The sequence below is a fragment of the Paroedura picta genome, chromosome 3, assembly GCF_049243985.1.
Source record: "Paroedura picta isolate Pp20150507F chromosome 3, Ppicta_v3.0, whole genome shotgun sequence".
In the NCBI taxonomy this organism is placed as follows: Eukaryota; Metazoa; Chordata; class Lepidosauria; order Squamata; family Gekkonidae; genus Paroedura; species Paroedura picta.
The window spans coordinates 161,031,881-161,056,990 of NC_135371.1; the positions used below are offsets into that span (position 1 = coordinate 161,031,881).

Below are 25,110 nucleotides of genomic sequence, written 5' to 3' on the forward strand. Positions count from 1 at the left end.
TAAATGTGTAAAGAGATTTATTTATATTTATTTATTAAAACATTTGCATCCCACCTTCCCCTCACAGTTCAAGGTGGCTTACGATAATTACAAAGATTCTTGCACAGATCACGCTGCAGTAGCTTGAAGGAATGTTTTTGGTAACGATTCAGAGAGTGCCGGTTGAGCCTCCCTCTCAGACGTGAGCAAATTTGGGTGGCCTCTCTTCAGCAAGGTAGCTTGGGAGAAATGTGCTCCCCAATTTCAGCCAGAAGTGAGGGATACACCACACAATTATGTCAATAGTGTAGATTTACTAATCCCCAACCACTGGAAGCCAAAGTCAGAACTTAAGAAAAACATCCTTTCTTTCCATAAACCTGCCCACAGTAATAAAAGAAAATAAAAAGAGCACAACCAATAAAACAAGCAACTCCCCTCCCCCAATACAAACAAAATGTAACAGCAACAAAAGGAACACAATAGCACCAACAAAGCTCTCCATGGGAAGAACTGTATATAATGCAATCAAGTAGCCCAAAACTGATGTTTCAAGACCATGGATCCTAAGGGCCTAGGACAACGTCATCTTTTTTGAGAAAAGGATGCAGACAGCTCACCAAGAGAAGGTTTGCACTACAGATGCCAGCCAAAGAGCAAGGTTTCAGTCCTGTAGTGCAGGGGTAGTCAACCCGTGGTCCTCCAGATGTCCATAGACTACAATTCCCATGAGCCCCTGCCAGCATTTGGGAATCATGGGAATTGTAGTCCATGGACATCTGGAGGGCTGTAGTTTTACTACCCCTGGTCTATATGCTCTGAGAAGAGCTCCTGATTTTTAAAAAGGCTCTCAACTGATAGTTGTAGTGATAATAGAAGGAGGAAAGTCTGCTTGTTGAGAAAATGTTCCTATTTCATAAAACCTGAACTAAACCCACGTCGAGCCAAGTTTGAGACAGTCAAAACCCGAAAGGGTTGACCCCCCCCCCCCCAAGTTACTTTTTCATGAGAATGAAAATCAATACTCAGAGTCAGTACAAAAGGAAAGCACCATCCAAATATAGCTTCCTTCCACCAAGCCAAGAAATAAAGGAAAGAAATGTGTCATTGCTCAAAACAATAACGCTGTTCATGCAATTGCTATGCTATTCCGAGGTTTTCCCCACAATTCTCAGGGTGGTTTTTCTTTCTTCAAGAGGACTGGAAACTTATCCTTTCCCAAAAGAAATTCAACACAAGCTCTGGTTCAGAGGATTCCACACCCACAACCTCAGATTCTGACTCAAAAAGCCCTTCTTTCCTCCCCAAATCAATTAGAGCAAGGTGGATTTTGCTGGGCTCCCTGGCGGGCCTTGATGTGCAAGGCTAAGCCTCCCCGGCCAGTCGGAAGGCTCCTCGCAGCGGGGTCTGCCTAGGCCCCCAACAGTTGAGCAAAGCCGATAAGGGGCTATGGCGACAGCTGCTATGGATTGAGTTACCCGAGAGCGCCTCTCACTTTTTGGCCACTTTGCTCAGCGCCATCCATCAACACCTCTGACAGTGCTTAGAGCTGCAGGCCGGCAAGCACGGCAGCTCTCTGCGCGGCCTTATCAGAAACTTTACATCTTTAAGATACAAGATTAAAGCGGAGAGATGTTTATACCTCTAAACTGGAAGAGGGTGCAGGGTGTCCGACATACGTCTCTCCTGGCAACAACTTCAAAAGCCCCGAAGGAGCAGGAGGGCAGCCTACACCTTTGCACACGAGGAAGCAGCAAGTTACAAATCTTCGCTTGGACATTAAGGCCGGGCAGGCAAGAAGATGGAATTGACTGTTACCTCCCGGCTTCAAAGAGAGGCCTGAAATATTAAGCACCACGTTTACTCAACGATGAAGGAATTCTTTGCCCAGAGCTAACCTACCCTCTAGATAAATGGGCGACTGTCTTGCGTGCAGGTGGGGGTACCTGGAAGATGTCCTTTGAAGAAGACGAGTTGGTTTTCATACTCTGCTTTTCTCGACCCGAAGGAGTCTCAAAGTGGCTGACAGTTGCCTTTCCTTCCACTCCACACAACAGACACCCTGTGAGGTTGACAGAGCTCTGAGAGAACAGCTGTAACAGGACTGTGACTAGCCCATGGTCACAAAGATGGCTCCATGTGGAAGACTCAAACCAGGTTCTCCAGATTAGAAGCCTCTGCTCTTAACCACTCCACCATGTTTCTCAGGCTGCCAGCTTTGGGAGGTGCTTCCCTAGGGTTGGACACTTTTCAGCGTACACCAAGTTCCTTCGTCCTCCCAGGGAGAAAACCTTCTCACTTGTTCACGTACAGCAGAATCTTGCCCCCTCCTCCTTGCTTTCTACATCATCGGTGGCTATCTACACCATCGGTGCTGTGCTGCTTACAGAATGGCCGAAACTAAACCGAAACTGACCAATGGCGTGAAGATCCATTGTTCATGATTGTATATACATTGGTTATAAATTGTATATAAATTGGTGGGCACCTTCAGGAGGGGCAGCAACAGTGGCGGCGCCCCCCCCCCCCCGGCCAAACTGCTCGCCATGCTGCAACCCCCCATGAAAAGGTCATTCGACCCCCAAAGGGGTCCCAAAACCCCAGGCTGAGAACCGCTGGCCTAAAGTGAGATTCAGAATCGGATCCAGCCTCCATCTTTCCCAGTTCCTGTCTTTACTACCGGTCCTGCCCAGTAGGACTTTTGTACCTAGAGGTGCCACAATCAAGCACACAACCGGACAACCATTGCTACCAGCAGAAAAACTGGGAACAGTCAACTTGTGAGGCAGTGATCATGCTACAAATGCAACCGTCAACTCCACGCAGACCATGTTAACACCTCAGACTGATGGAATGCACAAATGCGCGCGCATGAGCTGCAACAACAGCGCCACTGGATGTTACTGAATCGGCATTAAAGGGAGATTAAAGAAGTTCGTGGAGGACATCTTCACTAATGGATGTCAGCCATGATGACTAAATGGAACCTCCATATCCAGAAGTAGTAGCTCTCTGAATAACCATGTAGTAGGAAAAGAATTTGGCCCCGTGCCCTGTTTTTTTAAAACCTTTGGACGGTATCTGACCGGCTGGTTTGTGAAAGAGAATGTTGGGCAAGACAGACAGAATATTAGGGATCAATGGAATTTGTTGAATGTAGGCTATTTATGTCTGATTGATTAAAAGATTCCTGGCTAGAGAATGAATGAGACTACAGCGATCCTAACTCCTTTGCTTTAGGATGCTTAGGGCTGATCCTGCGTTGAGCAGGGGGTTGGACTAGATGGCCTGTCTAGCCCCTTCCAACTCTATGATTCCATGAGAATCATTCCTCCAACTCCTATGTCAACTGAATAACACATTACTATTAATGAGAAGGAGGGGAGATTATCTGCTCGGTAAATTAATTTGAACTCACTGGTGGTAGCCTAAATCACACAATTCAAATTCTGATGGTTTGATCCAGCGTAGTAGCTCTGCCTGCTTTCTAGATTCGCCTGTCCATGGGACTCCAAACCAAGGCCATAAAATTTTGCCAGTGATTTTGGCCAGTGGCAATCCTCCTTCCATCTCACTCCTACCATTTCTATCACTTCTGCCTCCCACTATCCAGCACCGGCGAGGCAATTTAGCTGCGACGAGATGAAAAGGGCGATCTCAGACCATTAACGCTGCTAAAAAAAAACAGCAGGGGGCAATCCCTTCCCCGACGTTTATTGTATGTCTGGAAATAACATATATCAAAAAGGTACATCAAAATCTGATTATCTTTAATAAATGCACACTTTGCCGAGCCTTCACTATACAGGTGCGTTCCTGCGGATATGGAAGCGCGGGCATCGTTTCTCGGCAGCGTGCGACGGCTTATGTTTTTTATTACATTATTACTCAGCATTAAAAGCCGTCGGTATTTTCTTTTTCCCATCGTATGAAACGCGGAATGTCCCCGCCAAGACACCGCAGCCCAAACAAATTTGAAAAAACGAAGAAAATCCATCAATACCACAGAAGATGTAGACATTGATTTCAAATAAAGACTGTCACTCGAACACTGTAAAACAGAAATGGGAGTCTTGCGGTACCTTAAAGACCAACGGATTTATTACGGCATAAACATTTGTAGACTAGAGCTGCCTCCTACTCCACAAAAGAGGATGTGCCGTGAAAACTCCATTTCTCGGGCTCAACAAAAAACGCTTTTTTTTTTTTATTTTCCTTTGCTGCAACAGGCTAACACAACCGTGGGGGATTTAAAACTCGGGGCAAGCAGCGGGTTACGATTCTTGGAAGAGCTGCAGCAGTTTCAATCAGAAGCAAAGTGGAAAGGAAGTTGGCTGTAAAGTCTCTCCTTTGCCCAGTTAGGGAAAGAAGAAAGATATATGAAGAATGGGAGTTCCATTGAAAGTGGTTTGCCTTGGAAGAGGAATACCCTTGGAATATGGGACTCCGCCTTAAACCGGAACAGAGAACGGTCCACTTATCCAGTAGGCTTGCGGTTCGGTTATCAAATGGTGTTGACCACTGATGTATAATGTTGAACATTTTACAGCAGAAGGGATGCCTCAGAGGAGAGATTAAAGGTAAAGGTATCCCCTGTGCAAGCACTGAGTCATGTCTGACCCTTGGGGTGACGCCCTCTAGCGTTTTCATGGCAGACTCAATACGGGGTGGTTTGCCAGTGCCTTCCCCTGTCATTACCGTTTACCCCCCAGCAAGCTGGGTACTCGTTTTACCGACCTTGGAAGGATGGAAGGCTGAGTCCACCTTGAGCCGGTTGCTGGGATCGAACTCCCAGCCTCATGGGCAGAGCTTTCAGACTGCATGTCTGCTGACTTACCACACTGCGCCACAAGAGACTCTTTTAGAGGAGAGAGTACCGTTTTCCAAACCTGCTACTTTTCTGCAATCTGGGGTGGCAAACCAAGAGGCGGCAAACCCCAAGCAGAAGAAGAGGTTTAGCATGCATACATATGTGCACACGTGCACAAAACTACAATTTACAATTCCTCACTCCTGCTTTACATATGATTGGGGGAGGCTTGGGCTATAGGAAAAGGAGCTGCTCCCACCCCATCTAAGTTTGGAGCCAAGAGCCTTTTAACTGTTGCTGTTGTGGGGTGGGAGGATAGGTTTTTGCTGCCGGGATACATAATCTGAATGGGGATATTATAGTTGTGTTTTTATGTGGGGTTTTTTACTGTGTAACCCGCCGCTAGACGGCTTGCCGAGAGCAGCGGGAAATAAATCTAACAATAATAATGATAATGATAATAATGATGATGATGATAATAATAATAATAGCATCACCACCACCACCACCAACAACAACAACAACAACGACTGGAGATGCAAGGACTTGGGATCAAGTAGGATCCCCAATGCCTGAACCTCTCCTCACCCCCCAATGGAAATAGGCTACCAATAATCCGCCCGGGCTCTAAAATCATATCGTTACCTTTCTGTTGCTCTAAAATCTGCCACAAAATTTTGCGGCACAAATTTTCAATAAAGTTGATTCAGGACAAGATGATCATCCCTCCCTTTCAAAGTCCAGGTATGCCGCAGGACGCACCATCTGGCTTCCTAATAAAGAACCCCCCCGAATTGTTTAAACAGATTTCCTTCCAAAGACGTCAATGTGGGATCACATCTGGCCCAACAACTCCTAGCTCTGCTGTCAGAAGCCAGCTGCTGACATCTGCAGGTGCTCCTGAGAGTAGAATGCCACGGCAACCGAAAACATCTATGTTTTGGGTTCTTGGAGCCACATGGGAACAATCCCATTCTGTTCAGAGTTTAAGCCAGTTCACATGACCACACCAGCAGTCAGAAAGAGGGGCACATGCTTGAACTTTCAGGTTCCACCAACAGTTCCCATGCTACCGGAAAGCTGCCAAAAGTTGATTCAGCAACAGCACGGCCAGTGTGGGGCAAATGAGCTACTTAAGGATGTACTCCCAACATCCCAGATCCTCAACACACCCATTCTGCATACAGTGAACCATGATGTCAGAAGCAAAGGTCATTGTGACAAGATCCAGAATCTATTCCACAGACACTCCAGAACTGGAAGAAAGGTGCATTTGCAATAGCTTAGTTTCCAGGACAAATCTAGGAATTTGAGTACAACCTCTGTTTAGTGCTCCGTGACTAAGCTGGTTGCAGTAGAAACTCAGAACCTGAAAAGCTGAGCGGCAGAATATATTAAATACTAGTATCAAAGCCCATTTTGAAAATGGGCTTTGAAAAGGGGCGGCAGGCAAAGCGGGCTAAAAGAAGTGGAAAGGCCCCTGCCTGCTGTCAGTGACAGGGCTTTGTGGCCCGCAGGGAGGCTGCAAATTCCACCCCCCCCCCGGCTCCCTCCCAGCAGAAGCATACCTGCAGGCCGCAAAGCCCTGTCGCTGCCTCTCTCCTTGTGGGCAACAATGGAGGCTGCAGCCACAAGGCTTCTAGCAGGCAAGGAGGGAGGGCGGGAGCTGGAACGGGAGGGCCAATCAGGGTGGACCTGGATGGACAGGGCCCGGACAGTCTCCTCCCAGGAGGCTGTTTCCCAAATATATAAGGGAGCAAAATAGTGTTAAGGATTAAAATGTAAATATGTATTTCAATACATGTGCACATATAAAACTTTAAAACATCAACATATATCACACACTGTTGCACAAATCCAAAACATTTAGACACACAGATAAATGACCAAAAAAAGAAAGAAAAGAAAACCAAACAAGTTTCATTTGCCCATTTGAGGTCTTCTCCAGGGGCCAAATATTTAAATACACTCACGTGATGTCATAATGGGTGGAGCATAATTAGTGCAATAGTGCGTGACAAATGTTGATGTTTTAAAATTGTTTAGGTGAACACGTATTGAAATAAGTATTTGCATGTTAATATATTTAAAATATTCTGCTGCTGCTCAACCTTTCAGGTTCCTAAGTTATATATATACAGGGGTTACTTTGTTCCCTCCACTCGTTTCATTGCAGTGGAAACTCTTCATTAAAGAAGAACTAACTTTCTCCTGCAATGCTCCTCACCCTAACTGCACAGCCAGCCAAGTGTGAGAAGCACAGCTCAACTGCATCCAAGGCCGGCTGTTCTCAAGCATTCTTCCTCTGTCCATTGGGAACAAGTCGCTGTTCTTCCAAAGTGGATGCAGAAAGGAAGGGTCTTATGGAGGATTCTGAAGGAGAGCAGATTTCCTTTGATCCGCCTGCCTTGTTTAGAGATCTGGTGACCAAGTGTGATAGGTTGGCAGCAAAGATCAGAGTAGGAATGCGTTACGAGAGGTAAGCTTTTTCTCTTAGTCAGTCGAACATGGTTAGTGTGCATACACTTTGAGGATCAATTAATGCTTCGCTGCGACAGTGATGCAGCTATTCCCCTTGGCTTTTTCTGAGGCTGTCCATTCCTGGAGCAATACAAGAAGGCAACAGATAAGCAATTCTTGCTTGGCACCATTATGGTCTCCATAGCCAATGGCTTGACTGCACTCAGCCCCAAGGCTATAAGGATACAGAGCAAGAAGCCTGCTCAAACGCCATTCCCCAACTTTGCTTAGGAGAATCCAGTGGTAGCCACTGGCAACCGACTGGGCAAGAGGAACCTACTAAGAGAGTCCAGAAAATAACCTGTAACACGTTTTAGCACCAAAATACATAGATCTGGGTGGAAAGCCCAAATTCTTGATAATGTTCATGCCTGGGATCCTGAAGGATCTGAATGAGTGGATCTCAGAAATACAAATAAAGTTGTAGTGTAAATGGAAGTTTTTTAAACATGGCGGTCGCGTCAACAGCTGGCTTGTAAGTTCTCACCCATGCCAATGGATATTCCATTCGAGATGTGTCCAACGTCCCAGGGGAAATCCAGAATCCAGGTCTTTCCTGGATCTCGACTCCCCCAGTGGCTCAGTCCGTGACAAGGCTCATCACACCCAGCTCCTCCAGTCTTGCTCGGATGATGGCGCTCCAGCCCTTGTTGGCTTGGGGGTTGCGCGGTGAGGGGTGCATCACTCCCTCGACTCGCACTGGCATGCCAGCGGCCGAGAGGGCTTTGCGGGCGCGCTGCTCGGCAAAGCGTCCCACGCCAATCACCATGCCAACGCCCAATAACTTTATGGCCTCGCACAAGGCGTCGTCGCAGACCTGCATGAGCCGTTCCCGCTGAGCGGCCGGCAAGTCAGCGGGGGTCAGGTTGCGGCCGCTCTGGCTGATGAAGAGCAGCGGGCAGTGGTTGTGGACAAAACAGTGGCGGAAGAACCCCTCGGGGCTGGCGCACACGGATCGGAAGAAGCCCCAGAAGCGGGCACCGCTCACCTCCGTCTGGGGGCAATCCAGGCCCCGGATTGGTCTTTTCGGGTGCTCGCTCACGGGCCGGGACACCTCTCCACGTACCTGAAGCCAGTCTCGGACCAGCTGCACCTCTCCAAAGGGCACCTGTAGGGGAACAACAACCAGGACACTGGAATCCAGCACTGTTGGAAGGACTCGTGCACTGAGCATAGCGGGCCTAGGGTTGGGGTTCCCCCAGTTAAACTAATCCCAGCAACATCACACGTGATTCCAAGAGGAATCACGCAGGAAGAAGAAGAGTTGGTTCTTATATGCCGCTTTTCTCTACCCCAAGGAGCCTCAAAGCGGCTTACATTCACCTTCCCTTTACTCTCCCCACAACAGACGCCATGTGAGGGAGGGGAGGCTGAGAGAGCCCTGATATTACTAAAGAAGAAGAAGAGTTGGTTCTTATATGCCGCTTTTCTCTACCCCAAGGGGTCTCAATGTGGCTTACATTCGCCTTCCCTTTCCTCTCCCCACAACAGACGCCCTGTGAGGGAGGGGAGGCTGAGAGAACCCTGATATTTCTGCTCAGTCAAGAAAAGCTTTCTCAGTGCTTTTGGGACCCCAAGGTCACCCAGCTGGCCGCATGTGGGGGAGCGCAGAATCAAACCCGGCTCGCCAGATTAGAAGTCTGCACTCCTAACCACTACACCAAGCTGGCTCTCTGCATTATACTCAATCAGACCCTTGATCCATCAAGATCAGTAATGGCCTCAGGTGGAGGTCTTTCACATCTCTTCCTACCTGATCTTTTAACTGAAGATGCCAGGGATTCAACCTGGGACCTTCCACACGCCAAGCAGAAGCTCTGCCACTGAGCCCAAATTAGATCGCGGAAGAGGGGAAACAGACAAAGAAGAAGGGGTTTTTTACACCCTGCTTTTTGCTCCCCAAAGGAGATCTAAAATGGATGACAAACACCGTTCCATTTTTGTCCTCACAACAGACACCCTGTGAAGTACGTAGGTGAGGTGGAGGGAGCCCTAACAGAACTGCTCTATGAGAACAGCTCTAAAAGAACTGTGACTGGCTTGAGGTCACCCGGCTGTCTGCATGTGAAGAACTGGGAAATCAAACCCATTTTTCCAGATTAGAGGCTGCCACTCTTATCCACTCACACACAATCCATCCCATGAGGTATTTTTTTTACTTATTACCTATTTTGTACATTTTTATCCTGCCATTCCTCAAAGGAACTTGCGGCTGCATACACTATTCTTCCTGCCTCTATTTTATCTGCACAACAGCCCTGTGAGGTAGGCCAGACTGAGAGCATGTCACTGGCTAAAGGTCACCCAGCGACCTTCCACGGCAGAGCATCTCTCCCAGCTCCTGGTCTGACCCTGTACTCAACACACCTCACTTATCCCTGACCTTTAGTGGAGAATCCAGATACTTCCTGACTAAATAGAATCTAGAACAAGATGGGACTAGACAGAGAGAACTGAAAAGGATAAAGATAAGAGAGTAGGAATCTGGATCTCCAAGTGGATCGTGGGCTTTATCCAGCCCAGATCACAAAAGCAGGAGTTATCCACCAAATGCTTTAGGATGCTTAGGGCTGATCCTGCATTGAGCAGGGGGTTGGACTAGATGGCCTGTATGGCCCCTTCCAACTCTATGATTCTATGAAATGCAGCTGGAATACCAGCACTGCAGTTTGCTGGATTTAATCAAATGGGTCCGGCCTACAGGACTGCCGTCACCTGTATCTGTCGGCTCACACTCTGAAATCAGCTGAGAAACCACTCTTACGGGGACTCCCAGTGTCCAAAGAACTGTACGATTCAGCCTTACAGCCCGGTTTAACAATCCACAATCTCATTTCACAAAAATAGAGACTCACCAGGTGCAGATTTCAACACCATGAGAATCTGAGCTCTCATATAATGCTCACACACCCTTTTCTCTGACCCCTTAAATATGGGCAATGCCTGATGACATTTTCAAAAACTGCCATGAAGACAAGGAAGTCATTTTGCTTTGAAATATCTCTTGACATTTACTTTGAAGAACGTGAAGCTCGTGGCTCCCGGAATACTTACTTTGAAGCTCGTGGCTCCCGGAATACTTAAGGAACTGGCAAGATTCGCCTCCCCCCCAAGTCACAGCTGACACATGAGAATCCTGTAGGGCAGGGGTGGGCAAACTGTGGCCCTCCAGAAGTCCATGAACTACAATTCTCATAAGCCCATGGGAATTGTAGTCCATGGACATCTGGAGGGCCACCGTTTGCCCACCCCTGCTGGAGGGTTTTCAAGGTAATACACATTCAGGAGCAGTTTGCCACTTTTGGTGTGCATCGTGGCCCTATAATTCCTTGAAGGTCTCCCATCCAAATACTAGGCAGGGCGGCTTTCAAGAGGCAACTAGATCAGGTTAGCCTGGGTGGTCAAGGCCAGGGCACCCATCAAGGTAGTTTATCTGAATTTTCCAAGAAATGAAGGTTTTGCAAAACATTCAAATGAAGGAGATCCAAAAAGTTGCACGGACTGAACTGAAGCAAAGGGTTTTGGAAACTCCGTTCAGCTGAGCTTCCAAAGACTTGAACTGCTTTGGAATATGTTCATGGATACGCCAAGGGCCTTAGATACATGGGGAAAGGTCTTGCTTTGATCCACCGAGCCTTGACAAGCTGGATTGCCAAGACACCACCCAAGAAAACATTGAAAAACACCTAAGAAACAAACACAAAGAGGAAAATAGAAGTCAAAACAGTGCAGAGGATCACTCGTAAAGACTGGGAGACTTCCACTCCACCTCAGGGTGTTGACAGGCCTGTGCTAGCCTTGGCATTCCTGCAGCCATGCTTGCAATTGAGCAAAAATGTATGATGTTCACTGAGTCTCTTTCTCCAGCCAAATGCTAAAGGTTCCAGGGGAGGGGCACCTACAGCCACGGTGCACAGAGATGTGCTGTGCCACTTTTCAGGGGTCCCTGCAGTATGCCTTCCTTCACCCTCATTCGTCACACGTGGGATTCTTTGCCCCTCGTTCACAGAGCTAGAGTCAGCAGGCTCTAATCTGGAGAACTGGATTTGATTCCTCACTCCTTCTCCACATGAAGCCTGCTGGGGGTCCTTGGGCCAGTCACAGTTCTCTCAGAACTCTCCCAGACCCACAGACCTCACTATTGTAGAGAAGGAAAGGGAAGAGGAGAGTTGGTTTATATGCCCTGCTTTTCTCTCCCTGAGGGAGTCTCTCCCTGAGGGTTTACAATCGCATTCCTTTCCCCTCTCCACCACAAGCACCTTTTGCGAGGTAGGTGGGGCTGAGAGAATTCTGAGAGAACTGTGACTGGCCCGAGGTCAGCCAGCAGACGTCATGCGGAGGAGGAGTGGGGGAATCAAACTCAGTTCTTCAGATTAGAACCCAACACTCTAAATCACAACACCACACTGGCTTCGCGTTTAAATCTAAAAATAGGGACACTCCCCCATGAACAGAAGCTGCTTTACTGAAACGTGGAACCTAATTCCTGCACTATCACAGTTTGAGTGAATGCTGACTCTCTAGAGCAGGGGTAGTCAAACTGCGGCCCTCCAGATGTCCGTGGACTACAATTCCCAGGAGCCCCTGCCAGCATTCGCTGGCAGGGGCTTCTGGGAATTGTAGTCCACGGACATCTGGAGGGCCGCAGTTTGACTACCCCTGCTTTAGAGGCCTTGAGCAGTATTTTGTCTGAGTAGCCTGTAAAGCAAATACTGCCGGCATCCAGGGGAAATCAGTCAATTTACACATTTACACCCACACATGTTTAAAGCTCAGCTTCAGTTGATCTTGGCAAGATCCTCCCCTCACGATTTGTTTCCTCCTTTCCCTTCCTGGCACAGCATCAAGGGCAAAACTGAGCTGTCTGTCTGCGTGCTGAGTCAGCTACAAACAGAAGAAGACACGGAGCACCAATGCCACCCATGAAGCGCATGCAAGAACCCAAAGAGATAACGGAGATCTCCAGTTCAGGAATTCATACAGGCTGGGATTGGGAAGTTCCCTGGCACATTAAAAAAACTGCTGTTATGGGAGACTCTTCCTTACCACTCATCATCATGATATGAGTGTCGGCAGGTACGTTTCAGGAACGGGGAATCTGATCGGCACCCGAGGCCCCATTAGAAACACGTTAGACTCCCGCCGTAATTTTTATTCTGTAGCTGGCCTAATTTGCATACTTAAAAAAAAAGATTCAGCCCAGCAGGTGATATGCTAGAGTTAGTGGAGGCACATAATGCACACAGCAGTATCCCCCAAATTCCTGGTAAAGGAAACTCACTCGTATTCTAAGTCAAAACTTCATTCGAACAACCACCCCACCCCACTTGGCCCCACAAAAAAGGTAAAGGTAAAGGTATCCCCTGTGCAAGCACCGGGTCATGTCTGACCCTTGGGGTGACGCCCTCTAGTATTTTCTTGGCAGACACAATACGGGGTGGTTTGCCAGTGCCTTCCCCAGTCATTACCGTTTTACCCCCCAGCAGCAAGCTGGGTACTCATTTGACCGACCTCGGAAGGATGGAAGGCTGAGTCAACCTTGAGCCGGCTGCTGGGATTGAACTCCCAGCCTCATGGGCAAAGCTTTCAGACAGCTGCCTTACCACTCTGCACCACAGGAGGCTCTGGCCCCACATAAGACTTTCCAAAGATCTGTTTATGGTCTCCTGGAGAGGAAACTGAATGGGGCTAGTGCACCCCGCTTGCCTCCACCGACTGCAGCTGCAATTCGGCCCCTGCCTGAATCGGAAGCTCGCTAGTTAGCGAGCGGCTAAGCCGCCATCTTCTCCACCCCACTCCAACGTGTACAGTTTTGGAAATCCGATGATGTTTTCTGAAAGTAGGAAATCCAGTTGTTCCAGAAGCCAAAAAACAAAACAAAAAAGTAAAATTATTTACCCTGAAAGTTTCATGGGGCAGCCATGTTGGCCTGCAGTAGAACAGGTGAATTCGACTCTAGCATCACTATTGAGACCGACAACTGTTTCCGCGTACTCAATGCTCTGTCAGAGCTGAGACCCTCAAAAGAAGAAGAGTCGGTTCTTATGTGCCACTTTTCTCTACCTGAAGCAGTCTCAAAGCAGCTTACATTTGCCTTCCCTTTCCTCTCCCTGGAACTCTTGTTGGTTTCTAAGGTGCTTCTGGATTTGAATCTGTTGCCCCCCAAAAGGGGAAGGAATACAAGGGGACGGAACCGTCAGTGGCATGTGGATCTGCAGTCCTCTGAGGACTGAGAGGCTAGTGACCTGTGAAACCAAACCGCAGCCCTTGGGGGAAAACCCTAATTCAGATTAAGCCTTGGCCCGGTCCAGTTTAACCACCCCACCTTCGCTGGTCTGCTTACCCCCGTTTGGGCCATGCCAAAAGGCCCTGGGTTCATCCCAAGGAAGAGCACCTTCTTGCATGATTGGCAGTATTTACGCACGTAGTCTTGGTGGGGTTCCCAGGCGTAGTCTAGTGGGTTGTAAACATACTGGACAGGATCAAGGAACGTGAGCTCCTTCAGGCGTACAGTCTGCTCCCGCTCTATGTGGAGAAACTTCTCAGCCAAGCTGTCTCCTTCCCAGAAGTTCATGATACCTTCTGAAGAGCTCATCAGAACTGTTCCTGGCAAATAAGGGGGAAAAAACACATTGGGTCCTATGTCAGAGCACAAGCATCCAGTTGGCATCAGGACAGTGGGGACCTCTCAGTCCCAAACATGATGATGATGATGATGATGAAGAGTTGGTTCTTATATGCCGCTTTTCCCTACCCGAAGGAGGCTCAAAGCGGCTTACAGTCGCCTTCCCTTTCCTCTCCCCACAACAGACACTCTGTGGGGTGGGTGAGGCTGAGAGAGCGCTGATATCACTGCCCGGTCAGAACAGTTTCATCAGTGCCGTGGCGAGCCCAAGGTCACCCAGCTGGCTGCATGTGGGGGAGCGCAGAATCGAACCCAGCATGCCAGATTAGAAGTCCGCACTCCTAACCACTACACCAAACAGCGCCAGGACACCATGTGACATTAGATAAATATTCAGTAGCAACCATAGTATCTGATCTGAGAGGATTCAAAGTTGAGCACCAAAATACTACCCTGGTACCTCCCTGGTATGGTCAGAAAGTAAAGCAGAGTCAGTGAACATGTGGATCATGACCTAAGGATAGATTTGAGGCTACTTCACAGTAGCCAATGCTTCCCAAAGCTCCCAACTCAAGACCCATGAGAAATCCTCATTGCATTGTGTTCTTTAGCTTAAACATAATTCAAGGACAAACCTCATTTTGTTTTCCAGGGAGTTCCTCGCCCCTTACTTCAGTAATTTAGTTCCCTTTCTGGCAGGTGCTCCTGTCTACCTAATTGATAAGTAAGAATGCTAATATGAATTGCTGTGTAAAAAACTCATTAAGAGCTAATAATCACATCTCCCCACCTGCCTGTTCCTCACCTGTAAAGTAGTATTAAGCCAGTGCCTGCGACCAGATCTTTGTGTAGTATTTTTAGGATTTGATGCGTAATAATTCAGACCTGAATCAGTTTCGCAAGGCAGAGGCTCCAATGTACAGCTTCTGCAGAAGATCATGTAATTTTGTCTAGTTCCACCCTCTAGGGCAGGGGTAGTCAAACTGCGGCCCTCCAGATGTCCATGGACATCTGGAGGGCTGCAGTTTGACTACCCCTGCTCTAGGGCATAGAAGCCAAAGTGTGGCTCTTCTGATGTCCCTGGACTACAATTCCCATAAGCCCCTGCTGCCAGCAGAGAAGATGACCTGCAGTAATGAGTTTAAACTATGTGGAGAATGATATCAGTGAGATATCCGGAGGGGCGGGGGGATTCCACATTCAGAGTAGTTCAACAGTGGAATTGGCACTAGCAGTCTTCAAGCAGTGGCTGGACAGATACTTCACCTGGGTGCTCTAGGCTGGTCCTGCACCTAGCAGGGGGTTGGGCTAGATGGCCTGTCTGGCCCCTTCCGATTCTACGATTCTATTATTCTAAGCAGCGGCTGGACAGATACTTCACCTGGATGGTTGAGGCTGGTCGACACCTAGCAGGGGGTTGGGCTAGATGGCCTGTCTGGCCCCTTCCAACTCTATGATTCTATTATTCTAAGCAGCGGCTGGACAGATGCTTCACCTGGATGCTTTAGTCTGGTCGACACCTAGCAGGGGGTTGGGCTAGATGCCTGTATGGCCCCTTCTCACTCTAGGATTCTATTATTCTAAGCAGCGGCTGGACAGATACTTCACCTGGATGGTTTAGGCTGGTCGACACCTAGCAGGGGGTTGGGCTAGATGGCCTGTCTGGCCCCTTCCCACTCTACGATTCTATTATTCTAAGCAGCAGCTGGACAGATACTTCACCCGGATGGTTTAGGCTGGTCGACACCTAGCAGGGGGTTGGGCTAGATGGCCTGCATGGCCCCTTCCCACTCTACAATTCAATTATTCTAAGCAGCGGCTGGACAGATACTTCACCTGGATGGTTTAGGCTGGTCGACACCTAGCACGGGGTTGGGCTAGATGGCCTGTATGGTCCTTCCAACTCTACAATTCAATTATTCTAAGCAGCGGCTGGACAGATACTTTACCTGGATGGTTTAGGCTGGTCGACACCTAGCAGGGGGTTGGGCTAGATGGCCTGTATGGCCCCTTCCCACTCTAGGATTCTATCCCCTGGGCCTGCACTGCTAGCAGCAGAGTGTAAGCAATGTTGCTTTTTAGAATTTGGCTTGGCGTCAGTCACGAGAAGGCCTAGTGGACTGTCGAGAAAACTGACCCTGCTAACTACTCAGTCTCCAGATCTCCCCTTTGGGCCAGAGCTCTCTCTTTCTCTCCTCCCTCATCCAATCCAGGTAATCTCCAATGCGAACGGGCGCCATCCGTCATGGCGCGACCCAAACAGCCCATTCCGTAACAGCCTTATTTCTCACCCCACTGAGCGGATGAGTGATTTCTATCACAGCTCCGCTTCCAGTGAATGGGGCGAGGCCTCCAAATATATTCCTCCACGGGGAATGTTCCTTTTATTGCCTTTTTTTATTACCATAATTAGTAAAGCATTCACTCAAGATACAAAACATTACTGTAAATAACCTATAAATGCGCTGTGCTGTGATTAAAAAGGAAGACGAAAAGGCACCCACCTCTGCACGTGGGCTCACTTGCAAAGGAGAAAAATAGATAAAAACTTGAGAGCTGTACTTTAGGGGAGAGACAGTTAACCCACCTAGGGACCTGGGGAAGGCGATTTGGCAGGGGGGGGCATTGTCTGGAACACTCCCAGGACTGTTCATGTGTACTTTGGGCCCCTCCCCTAACCCCCCTCCTCAAATGCCAAATGCCCATGCTAAAAACTCCAAATTTTGCATACAAGGCTAAATTGCTTACATCGTTAGTACCTTCACACAAAGGCACTTATTTTGCATACCCTTGCATTCTGAAGCCAGAATTAACGCGGAGTTTCTGCAAGATCTAAGACTTTTTAATGGTTACCTGCAAAGTTAGTTTGGCAGGGCAAGCAGTGCGAGCCGACTGGCGTATTTCTAGGGATGCCGTTCGCCTTTCGGCTACCGTTGCCACTTGAGCAGTTTCACAACCGCAAGGGAGAGCTTCCCCACATCCCAGTCCCCCAGACTATGCGACAGAATTTTTCCTTGGGCTCCTCCTTAGTTTTCGTCAGAAATAGCTCTCCGTGCAACGGCTCCCGACTTGTGAGACATAACAAAGGTGCTATTGGACTCTACTTTTAAGACCAACAAAGATTTATTCAAGGCGTGAGCTTTGGAGTGCATGCAACTGAAAGCTCCCGCCTTGAATAAAGCATTGTTGGTCTTAAAGGTGCTATTGGACTCTGATTTTTGGTGTGCTACTTCAGACCAACATGGGGACCCACTTGAATCTCTCTTTACCACAGTTAGTGAGATAGACAGGAACACTGACCTTTGACCTCACTGTCCCTAGATGGTAATTTCCTGTTTCCCCTCTCTGTCTCTCTGTCTCTCTGTCTCTCTGTCTCTCTGTCTCTCAAGCCTGCAACATGATGCCTCAAGTATCTCTCTCCATCCAGCTCTTTAGATTAGAAAAGGAACCTTATCTTTACCTCTAAGTATGTAGAATTAACTTAAAGTTCTTAGTTAAGTACCAGGTTGGTGAACGCGTCTTCCTTTATTTGTTGTTTTCTGACCGCATACACTCAGTCCACGCTGTGCTTACTTGCCATACGAAGGTCCTCTGCTAACTCTCAGGATATTAAGACTTTATCACACGTCTAAAGGTAAAGGTATCCCCTGTGCAAGCACCGGGTCATGTCTGACCCTTGGGGTGACGCCCTCTAGCGTTTTCATGGCAGACTCAATACGGGGTGGTTTGCCAGCGCCTTCCCCAGTCATTACTGTGTAGCCCCCAGCAAGCTGGGTACTCATTTTACCGACCTCGGAAGGATGGAAGGCTGAGTCAACCTTGAGCAGGTTGCTGGGATTGAACTCCCAGCCTCATGGGCAGAGCTTTCAGACTGCTGCCTTACCACTCTGTGCCACAAGAGGCTACCAATGCTTAATATCCTTCAGTTTTCAAGGCTATTTTGACACTGTTGGGACCTGAGAACCCACCATGTGCCAAAAGATACTCCCACACAAACTAATACGGCACACCAGCAAGGGGTAGTGGTTAAGACTAAGAATCTGGGAGACCCAGGTTCAAATCCTCACTCTGCCATGGAAGTTTTCCGGGTGACCGTGAGCCTGTCTCACACCCAGGTTAACCTACTTCGCAGGGTTGTTGCAGGGATAAAAGGAGGAAGGGAGAATACGGTATGCTGTTTTAGGCCTGGGGTATAAAAGAAGGAAACAAGCACTATAATATTCGGCTAACCTCAAACATCACAGTTTAAGCCTTTAAGACTGCATGGAGTCACTAGCCAACCGAAGAGCTATAAACGCTCTCTTTAAGTTGGATTCTCTATCAGAAGCCTTACATCTGACCCACACCAACCGAAATTCCTATAAGACAAACAGACATTCTGTAGCTGGACCTCCAACTCATTTTTATGGCTCAATAGCAGACATGCAAAGCTCCAGATGTGGTGGGAGAAGAGGAAGAGATTAACCCCTCCCACCCCGTTGTTTTCGTGACCTCAAATGCTCCCCTAAAGCTGCTATTTGCCCCATTGGAGGAAACACTCTAAAACACAAGCAGCAGCTTCAAAGGCTAAACCTGCATTTGGGGAAATGGTGCAAAGGGCTTTAAACAAAATCAAGGGCCCCGGGGCTGCCATTCAGCAATTAAAAACATGCTGGAGATCTGTTTGACCTACGAGGTGGGGGTGGGGAGCACAGAAAGGAACTGGGAACAAAAAAAGTTTGATGACAGACCCAAGAGGAAGGAAAGGCTCTTGGCCCATTTCATTCCCCCCACCCCTTCCCTTAGAGCGCTGGCATGTGAAAATTGGGAGGCCTCCTTCTCTTTGGTCGATTTCAAAATCTGAGAAGGGACTTCATCTTAGAAAAGGCCACGGCTGCTGGGAAATTTAATTGCCTCGCCAACTGCACAGGGTGTAAATCTAGGAAGCTCCGGACGTTAACAGCCTGAGAACTGCACACTCCCAGAGCACAAATTAACAGCATCCCATTCGCCAGCGATGGAATCCCAGCATGGTGGAACATTTAACAAGCGGCTCTCGGAGGAAAGGGGAGGGGCAGCCAGGAGGGCATTTCCCTACAAAGGGTCGCTCAGGAGGGGGCATTTCCCCAGCAGGTGAGCGGGACTGTCTCGGTCTCGAGTTTCTGTCGCATTATGTCATTGGTCCTTCTGCACCCGTCACAAAGACACATTCCCATGCCTGGAATGATTCACATCGATAAATTATTAGCATCCATAAATTACTGCGGAATCAGTATGGTCTAGACCAGTGGTTCTCAACCGTCCTAATGCCACGACCCTTTAATACAGTTCCTCATGTTGTGGTGACCCCCAACCATAAAATTATGCAAGTGTTCTTTCACGGAAATTAAACAAAAACCGACCAATGGCGTGAAGATCCATTGTTCATGATTGTATATAAATTGTTTCCCCCCCCCCCAGGGTTTCTCAGTTCAGTTCTGTCCCAACATGCCGATCTCGCTCTTTTCCGCTGCTCTAGACAGATGAAGGCTCTATCTCGATCTACCCCGCAAGGCTGTTGTGCAGATGGCGCCCCCCCAGCCAAGCTGCTTGCCCTGCCGCAACCCCTATGAAAGGGTCGTTCGACCCCCCAAAGGGGTCCTGACCCCCAGCCTGAGAATCACTGGTCTATAGACTATTCTGTAGGGCTTGCTGTAAGCTGGATCCTACTGGGTAGCCCAATCCTAGCAGATCTAAAAAGGTAAGCAGGGCCAACCATGGCTAGTAGTTGGATGAGAGACCTCAAAGGAATTGGGTGGTAGTTCCTCCAAGGAACACCAGGGGACATGACGAAGTGGCAGGAAATGGCAAGCCACCTGTGAATGACCCTTGCCTGTCTGCCCAACAGTCCTCGGATCTCCTGACTGCACCATACAATAGCTTGGTGTAGTGGTTAGGAGTGCGGACTTCTAAACTGGCGAGCCAGGTTCGATCCTGTACTCCCCCACATGCAGCCAGCTGGGTGACCTTGGGCTAGCCACAGCACTGATAAAGCTGTTTTGAGCGAGCAGTGATATCAGGGCTCTCTCAGCCTCATCCACCTCACAGGGTGTCTGTTGTGGGGAGAGGAAAGGGAAGGCAACTATAAACCGCTTAGAGACTCCTTCTGGTAGAGAAAAGCGACATATAAGAACCAACTTTTCTTCTTCTTCTAAATACTTAAATAATAACTAGTGTGATTCCACGGGAGAGTAGGGATTCGAACCGGGTTCTCTCAGATCCTAGTCCGACACACTAACCATTTCACCATGTTGAATGTTAGCAGACCTTCCAAATGTAGAGAGCTCTGAGTGGAACTGTTCCCCGAGAACAGCTTTAATAGGACTGTGACTAGCCAAAGGTCACCCAGCTGGCTGTATGTGGAGGAGTGGGGAAATCAAACCTACTGGCCAGATTAGAAGCTGCTGCTGCTCTTAACCACTACACCACACTTCCCCTGACATATATGTTAAAGGCATAGGAGGTCTGTCCACAATTGAGGCAGTCTTAGCTGAGGTTTCACCAAGAACTGGAGCTCTCTCTGTTCAGTCAGTCTTAGGTAATGAAATGCCAAGCTGGTTGTTTAGGCAAAAACATCTGCTACTTAAAAGCAAATAAACAACTATTGAGTTCTGAAATTTGAAAGCAGTAGGAATCTAGAATCTAGCAAAGTAATATATATTTGTTATTAAAGATGTTACATGCAACAAGGCATTTATGAGCTTCTCTATGAGCAGTGATATTTAGTATATTTTTATGTGCCCTCCCCAAGGAACTCATACTTGATTCCGTCTTGGCTTTCAGCTTCACACCAACCCTGTGAGGAAGATCAGGGTGAGAGATAGAGATTGAGCCAAGCCTCCCTTGAGCCTTCTGGCCAGACAGGGATCTCAGTCTCCCAATATTTCACTCTTGGCAGAGGTGGCTGCTTATTTTTACATAGGTAACCCCTCATAAGAAGTCATGAGGGCTAGAAACTTAGCTTTGGAGAAGAGACACCCAGAGACAGAAATCCCCAGGAAAGGAAAATGTATTCCACCTGCTGCTGCATAAACAAAACAGAAAATTGTCTCCTACAAAACGTAACCTCAAAGGTAAGCCAACCTTAGAACTCCTCCCCCATCATCCATTCTTGAACCCCTTTACAGAGATTTGCTTTCTAGAGTAGGATTAAAATCCACGTGGTGTGCGTTTGGGGGGCTATGCCACATTCAAGGGGGTTTCAGCCTGTATTGGGACCCCATTTCTCAAGGAAGTCAATGAGAGACACCAACAGGATTGATGCTTGTGTAGCTTCTCCCAAACTCCTGTTAGTATTATGGGGAAGAGGAGATGTACAGACACATGGACACATGGGGTCACCTCCTACTGAAACAAACCATCACTCCCTCAAAGTCAGTATTGTCTACTCAGACTGACAGCAGCCCTCCAGAGTCTCACAAAAAGGTCTTTCCTGCTGCTTGGTCCTTTTAACGGGAGATGCTGGGGACTGAACCAAGGATCTTCTACACCAGTGGTCCCCAACCCCCGGTCCGGGGATCGGTAGCAGTCCATGGATCAGTCGGTATCGGGCCGCAGCTCCTCCTCATCTTCCTCCACGGCTGCTGCCTGGGGGGCTGCCCTGCCACTCTGCCACTGGCGCACCTTTGGTGATCTCCAGCAGCTGCCATGGCTGGGGCTCCCCCTTGGCGTGGGACTGCACACCTGCTGCTGGCAGCACCCCCCAGCGGGCAGTGGGAAGTCAGGGGCGCCGGCGGGAAAGCAAGTGGAGCAGGGGCTCAGGCAGCAGCAGCGACCTCCCTTGGCAAAAGACTACCCCCCCCCCCAGGCCTCAGTAAAATTGTCAAGCGTTGACCGGTTGGGGACCACTGTTCTACACTACATGCCAAGCAGATGGCTGCAGATGAGCTACAATCCCTCCCCGTATGTTCTTCTTTTTTACCTGAACCTCACCATGCTACAGCACTGAACCAGAAGGGCAGCAACTACCAAAAGGCCCCAAAGCTGCCGAGACAGAGAGTCCAGGACCGTATTTTAAAACTGGAACCTGATAACCTCTTGTTTGGGAGATTCCTATGCCTGCTACTTCCTGACTTCTGCACAGAGCAACCTAGCACATGGCTGGCTGGAAGTGAAGCAGATTTGGGAGAGGGGTGATTCCACCTGCAGTGCAGACTTGTTCAATGGCCTATAATGCAGCCCTATGTAGAGTCTGTGGACTGGAGTAACTCCACAGGACTGTACCACTAGCCTGCTAAAAGACCACTAAAAAAATCCATAGTCGCAGCACACACAAACCACATGCTAGTCCCGTTTCAGGGGCACCAAGCCAGCCTATCAAACCTAAATATGTTGCAGATACACCTTGGAAATAAGCAGCACGGATAGCCACAGTTTTCTCTCTCCTTTTTGCACCCAGTTCCCAATGTGCAATAGTTTAAATGGTCAAGATATAAGCCAGCTGTGCTTTCATGTTCCATAAGTTGGGAGGGGGGGCAAATTGATCAGTAACAGGCTTTCAACAAACTGTTTCTGGGCCGGGTGATAATAGGCAGCTGTTATGGGGGTGGGGAGTCTGCCACTGCTCTTATTTAACAGCTTACATCACAGGCTGAAACTCCTTCTTTGCGCTATTCTACCAGAGACTCTTTCCTTCTCCTCTTAAATGGCTGAATTCTGGCAAAACAAGGCATGGGGCATAACATCATCCTCCCAAGATGTTCATCTTGCCCTTTTAAAGAAGGTCAAGCTTCTAGGCCTTAAGATTAATAAGAAAGGCCTGGAATTGCATGAGCAATGCCTGGGATAATTTCACAATCTGGGAACGGAAAGCAGTGTCTTCCAAGAAAACCTAAAGCAGAAACTTTTGCAGAATAACATTTTTAAAAGAAGTTAAATACACCATGCACAAGCCTGGTGCATGAAAAAGCAACACATTTAGCCCATCAAGTACGACTGATTTGTAGCACATCAGCCCTGACAACAATAAATAAATTCAGTGTATTTACATATTGGAGCAGAATATTTTTCTGTGAGAAAACACAGCACTGGAAATTCTTCCATTCTACATCTCTTGCAGCAGTGCAGGATTTCCAGTGTACAGATGCCAGGAATTCAGCATGCTGCCCCTCTCTTTGGACAGCAGGAAAAATATTTTATACATTAAGGAGTATTACTATAAAAATGCAAATAGTCATGCAAATTTTCTTAATGTGTAATAAAACATATTACAGAGTTCAGCATTTCTTCTTTCATTTGAGTTATCACAAGAAAAAAGGAAGGTTCACAACAGAATACCAACATAAAAACAAGGAACCTATCCAAGGCAATACTCTTGTTCTGACAATATATGTTCAATTTTAATACAATTTTGATATACATAAAGTATCAACCATAACGGTTTCTAGGTAATTCCCATTTTCAGTATCTTTTCTTCAGTGGTGGAATCCTCCAATATAAGATTGTTGTAACAATAGTGAAAGTTAGTGTGGAAAAATCCTACAGTATTTCCTTATATTAGTGTCTTAATATCAATAGGCCATTGGTTCAAAGGTATCAGGGAATGTTAGTCAACTAAGATCTGGGAGGCACGGGTTCAAATCCCTGCTTGGCCATGGAAGGTCTCCAGATGACTATGAACCAACTGCTCATGCCAGCTACAGACCTTAGGCCAGACTCAGCCTAACTAAGCTACCTTGCAGGGTTACCATAAGGGTAATATGGAGGAGAGGAGACTAATGTATGTTGCTCAGAGGGGGAAACCATACTAAATAAACCATACTAAATAAATAAGACCTCTTGTTGTTATTTTGCTCCACATAGTTAAGCTTCTGGAATATGCATATTCAGAAGAAAATTCCACTAGGGTTCAATGGGATTTACTAGCAAATGTGTTTAGGATTCTAGCCTATGAGATCCTGTGGCACAGTCTGCCTTTAAATCCATAGCCAGCCAGCCCACAGTTCTTTTGGCCTCTCTGATCTCGCTAGGAGCAACTGGCTTTTCCAAGAGTGTGTGTAGAAACTCAAAACTATTATGGTAACAAAGAATCACAGAGTGGAAGGGACCTCCTGGGTCATCTAGTCCAACCCTCTGCACTATGCAGAACACTCACAACACTATCACTCACCACTGTAATCTGCCCCCCCCCTTAAGCCTTCACAGAGTCAGCCTCCCTGACAGATGGCTATCCAGCCTCTGCTTAAAAATTTCCAAAGATGGAGAACCCACCACCTCCCGAGGAAGCCTGTTCCACTGAGAAACCGCTCTAACTGTCAGGAAATTCTTCCAGATATTTAGACGGAATTTCTTTTGCATTAATTTCATCCCATTTGTTCTGGTCTGTCCCTCCAGGGGAAAAGACAACAACTCTTCTGCATCCTCTATATGGCATCCTTTTAGGAGGAGGCAAAGGGCCAGAAACAACAGCCAAGCTCGATATACTCATGGTGGGCCACTAAAGCACAAACGTAGGGTCCCCATCCCTCAGTAGTTACCCCCTACAATCCAAAAGAATGGAACCTCCAAATTCAGAGGGAGTATATCTCAGATTACAAGATGCTGGAGGCAAAGAATAGGAGGGCACTAGCTGTAGTCCACTGTTGTTGCTTCCCAAGGACACTCGACCACGGTTAAGAGCATGAGCGCTGGGCTACACCTAGAGAGACAAGCAACATACAAGTCGCTTTGGGATCTCTCTGCCACAAGAAGTAGTGACAGCTACTAAAGGGAGGAGGGGGGGTTAAGCAAATATACGGAGAACAGGTGCATCATTAGCCATGCTGGCTAAATCGAACCTCCACGTTCCGAGGCAGTAAACCCCTGGATACGAACGAGGGAAGGGGCGCTTTGGCGTCCCGGCTAGCGGGCTCCCCATAAGTGGCAGAGCACGGCGGGAAACAGGACAGACTTGGGTTGCGATGCTGCTGGGCTTTGCCTGAGTCCTTAATGTCAGGGAGATTCGGATCTAACCCGGAAAAGCAGTCTGGCCACCCATGAAGAAATGCATGCGGCCTAAAACACCAAAACCCCGAATTTCATAGTTTCTCTTTCAACCTTTCGTTTCTCGCCCCCCCTTCCCCATTGTCTCTCCGTCCGATGAATACAATTTACCTGGAGCAAGCCCACCTTCGAACATGCATTTCCTCCGCAGACTGCTGGGAAGTGTAGTCTTTGCCTT

The 25,110-nt window shown here is 48.0% G+C and overlaps 1 protein-coding gene across 1 annotated transcript; it reads right to left on the bottom strand.

Annotated features, from left to right (window-relative positions):
* Positions 1-25,110, bottom strand: SMUG1 (single-strand-selective monofunctional uracil-DNA glycosylase 1). The gene is made up of 3 exons (XM_077329068.1): positions 25,044-25,110; positions 13,653-13,915; positions 1-8,417 (listed from the first exon to the last, which is right to left on the bottom strand). Exons 1-3 carry the CDS (start codon positions 25,066-25,068, stop codon positions 7,890-7,892), a joined length of 816 nt encoding a protein of 271 aa, XP_077185183.1. The 5' UTR covers positions 25,069-25,110; the 3' UTR covers positions 1-7,889.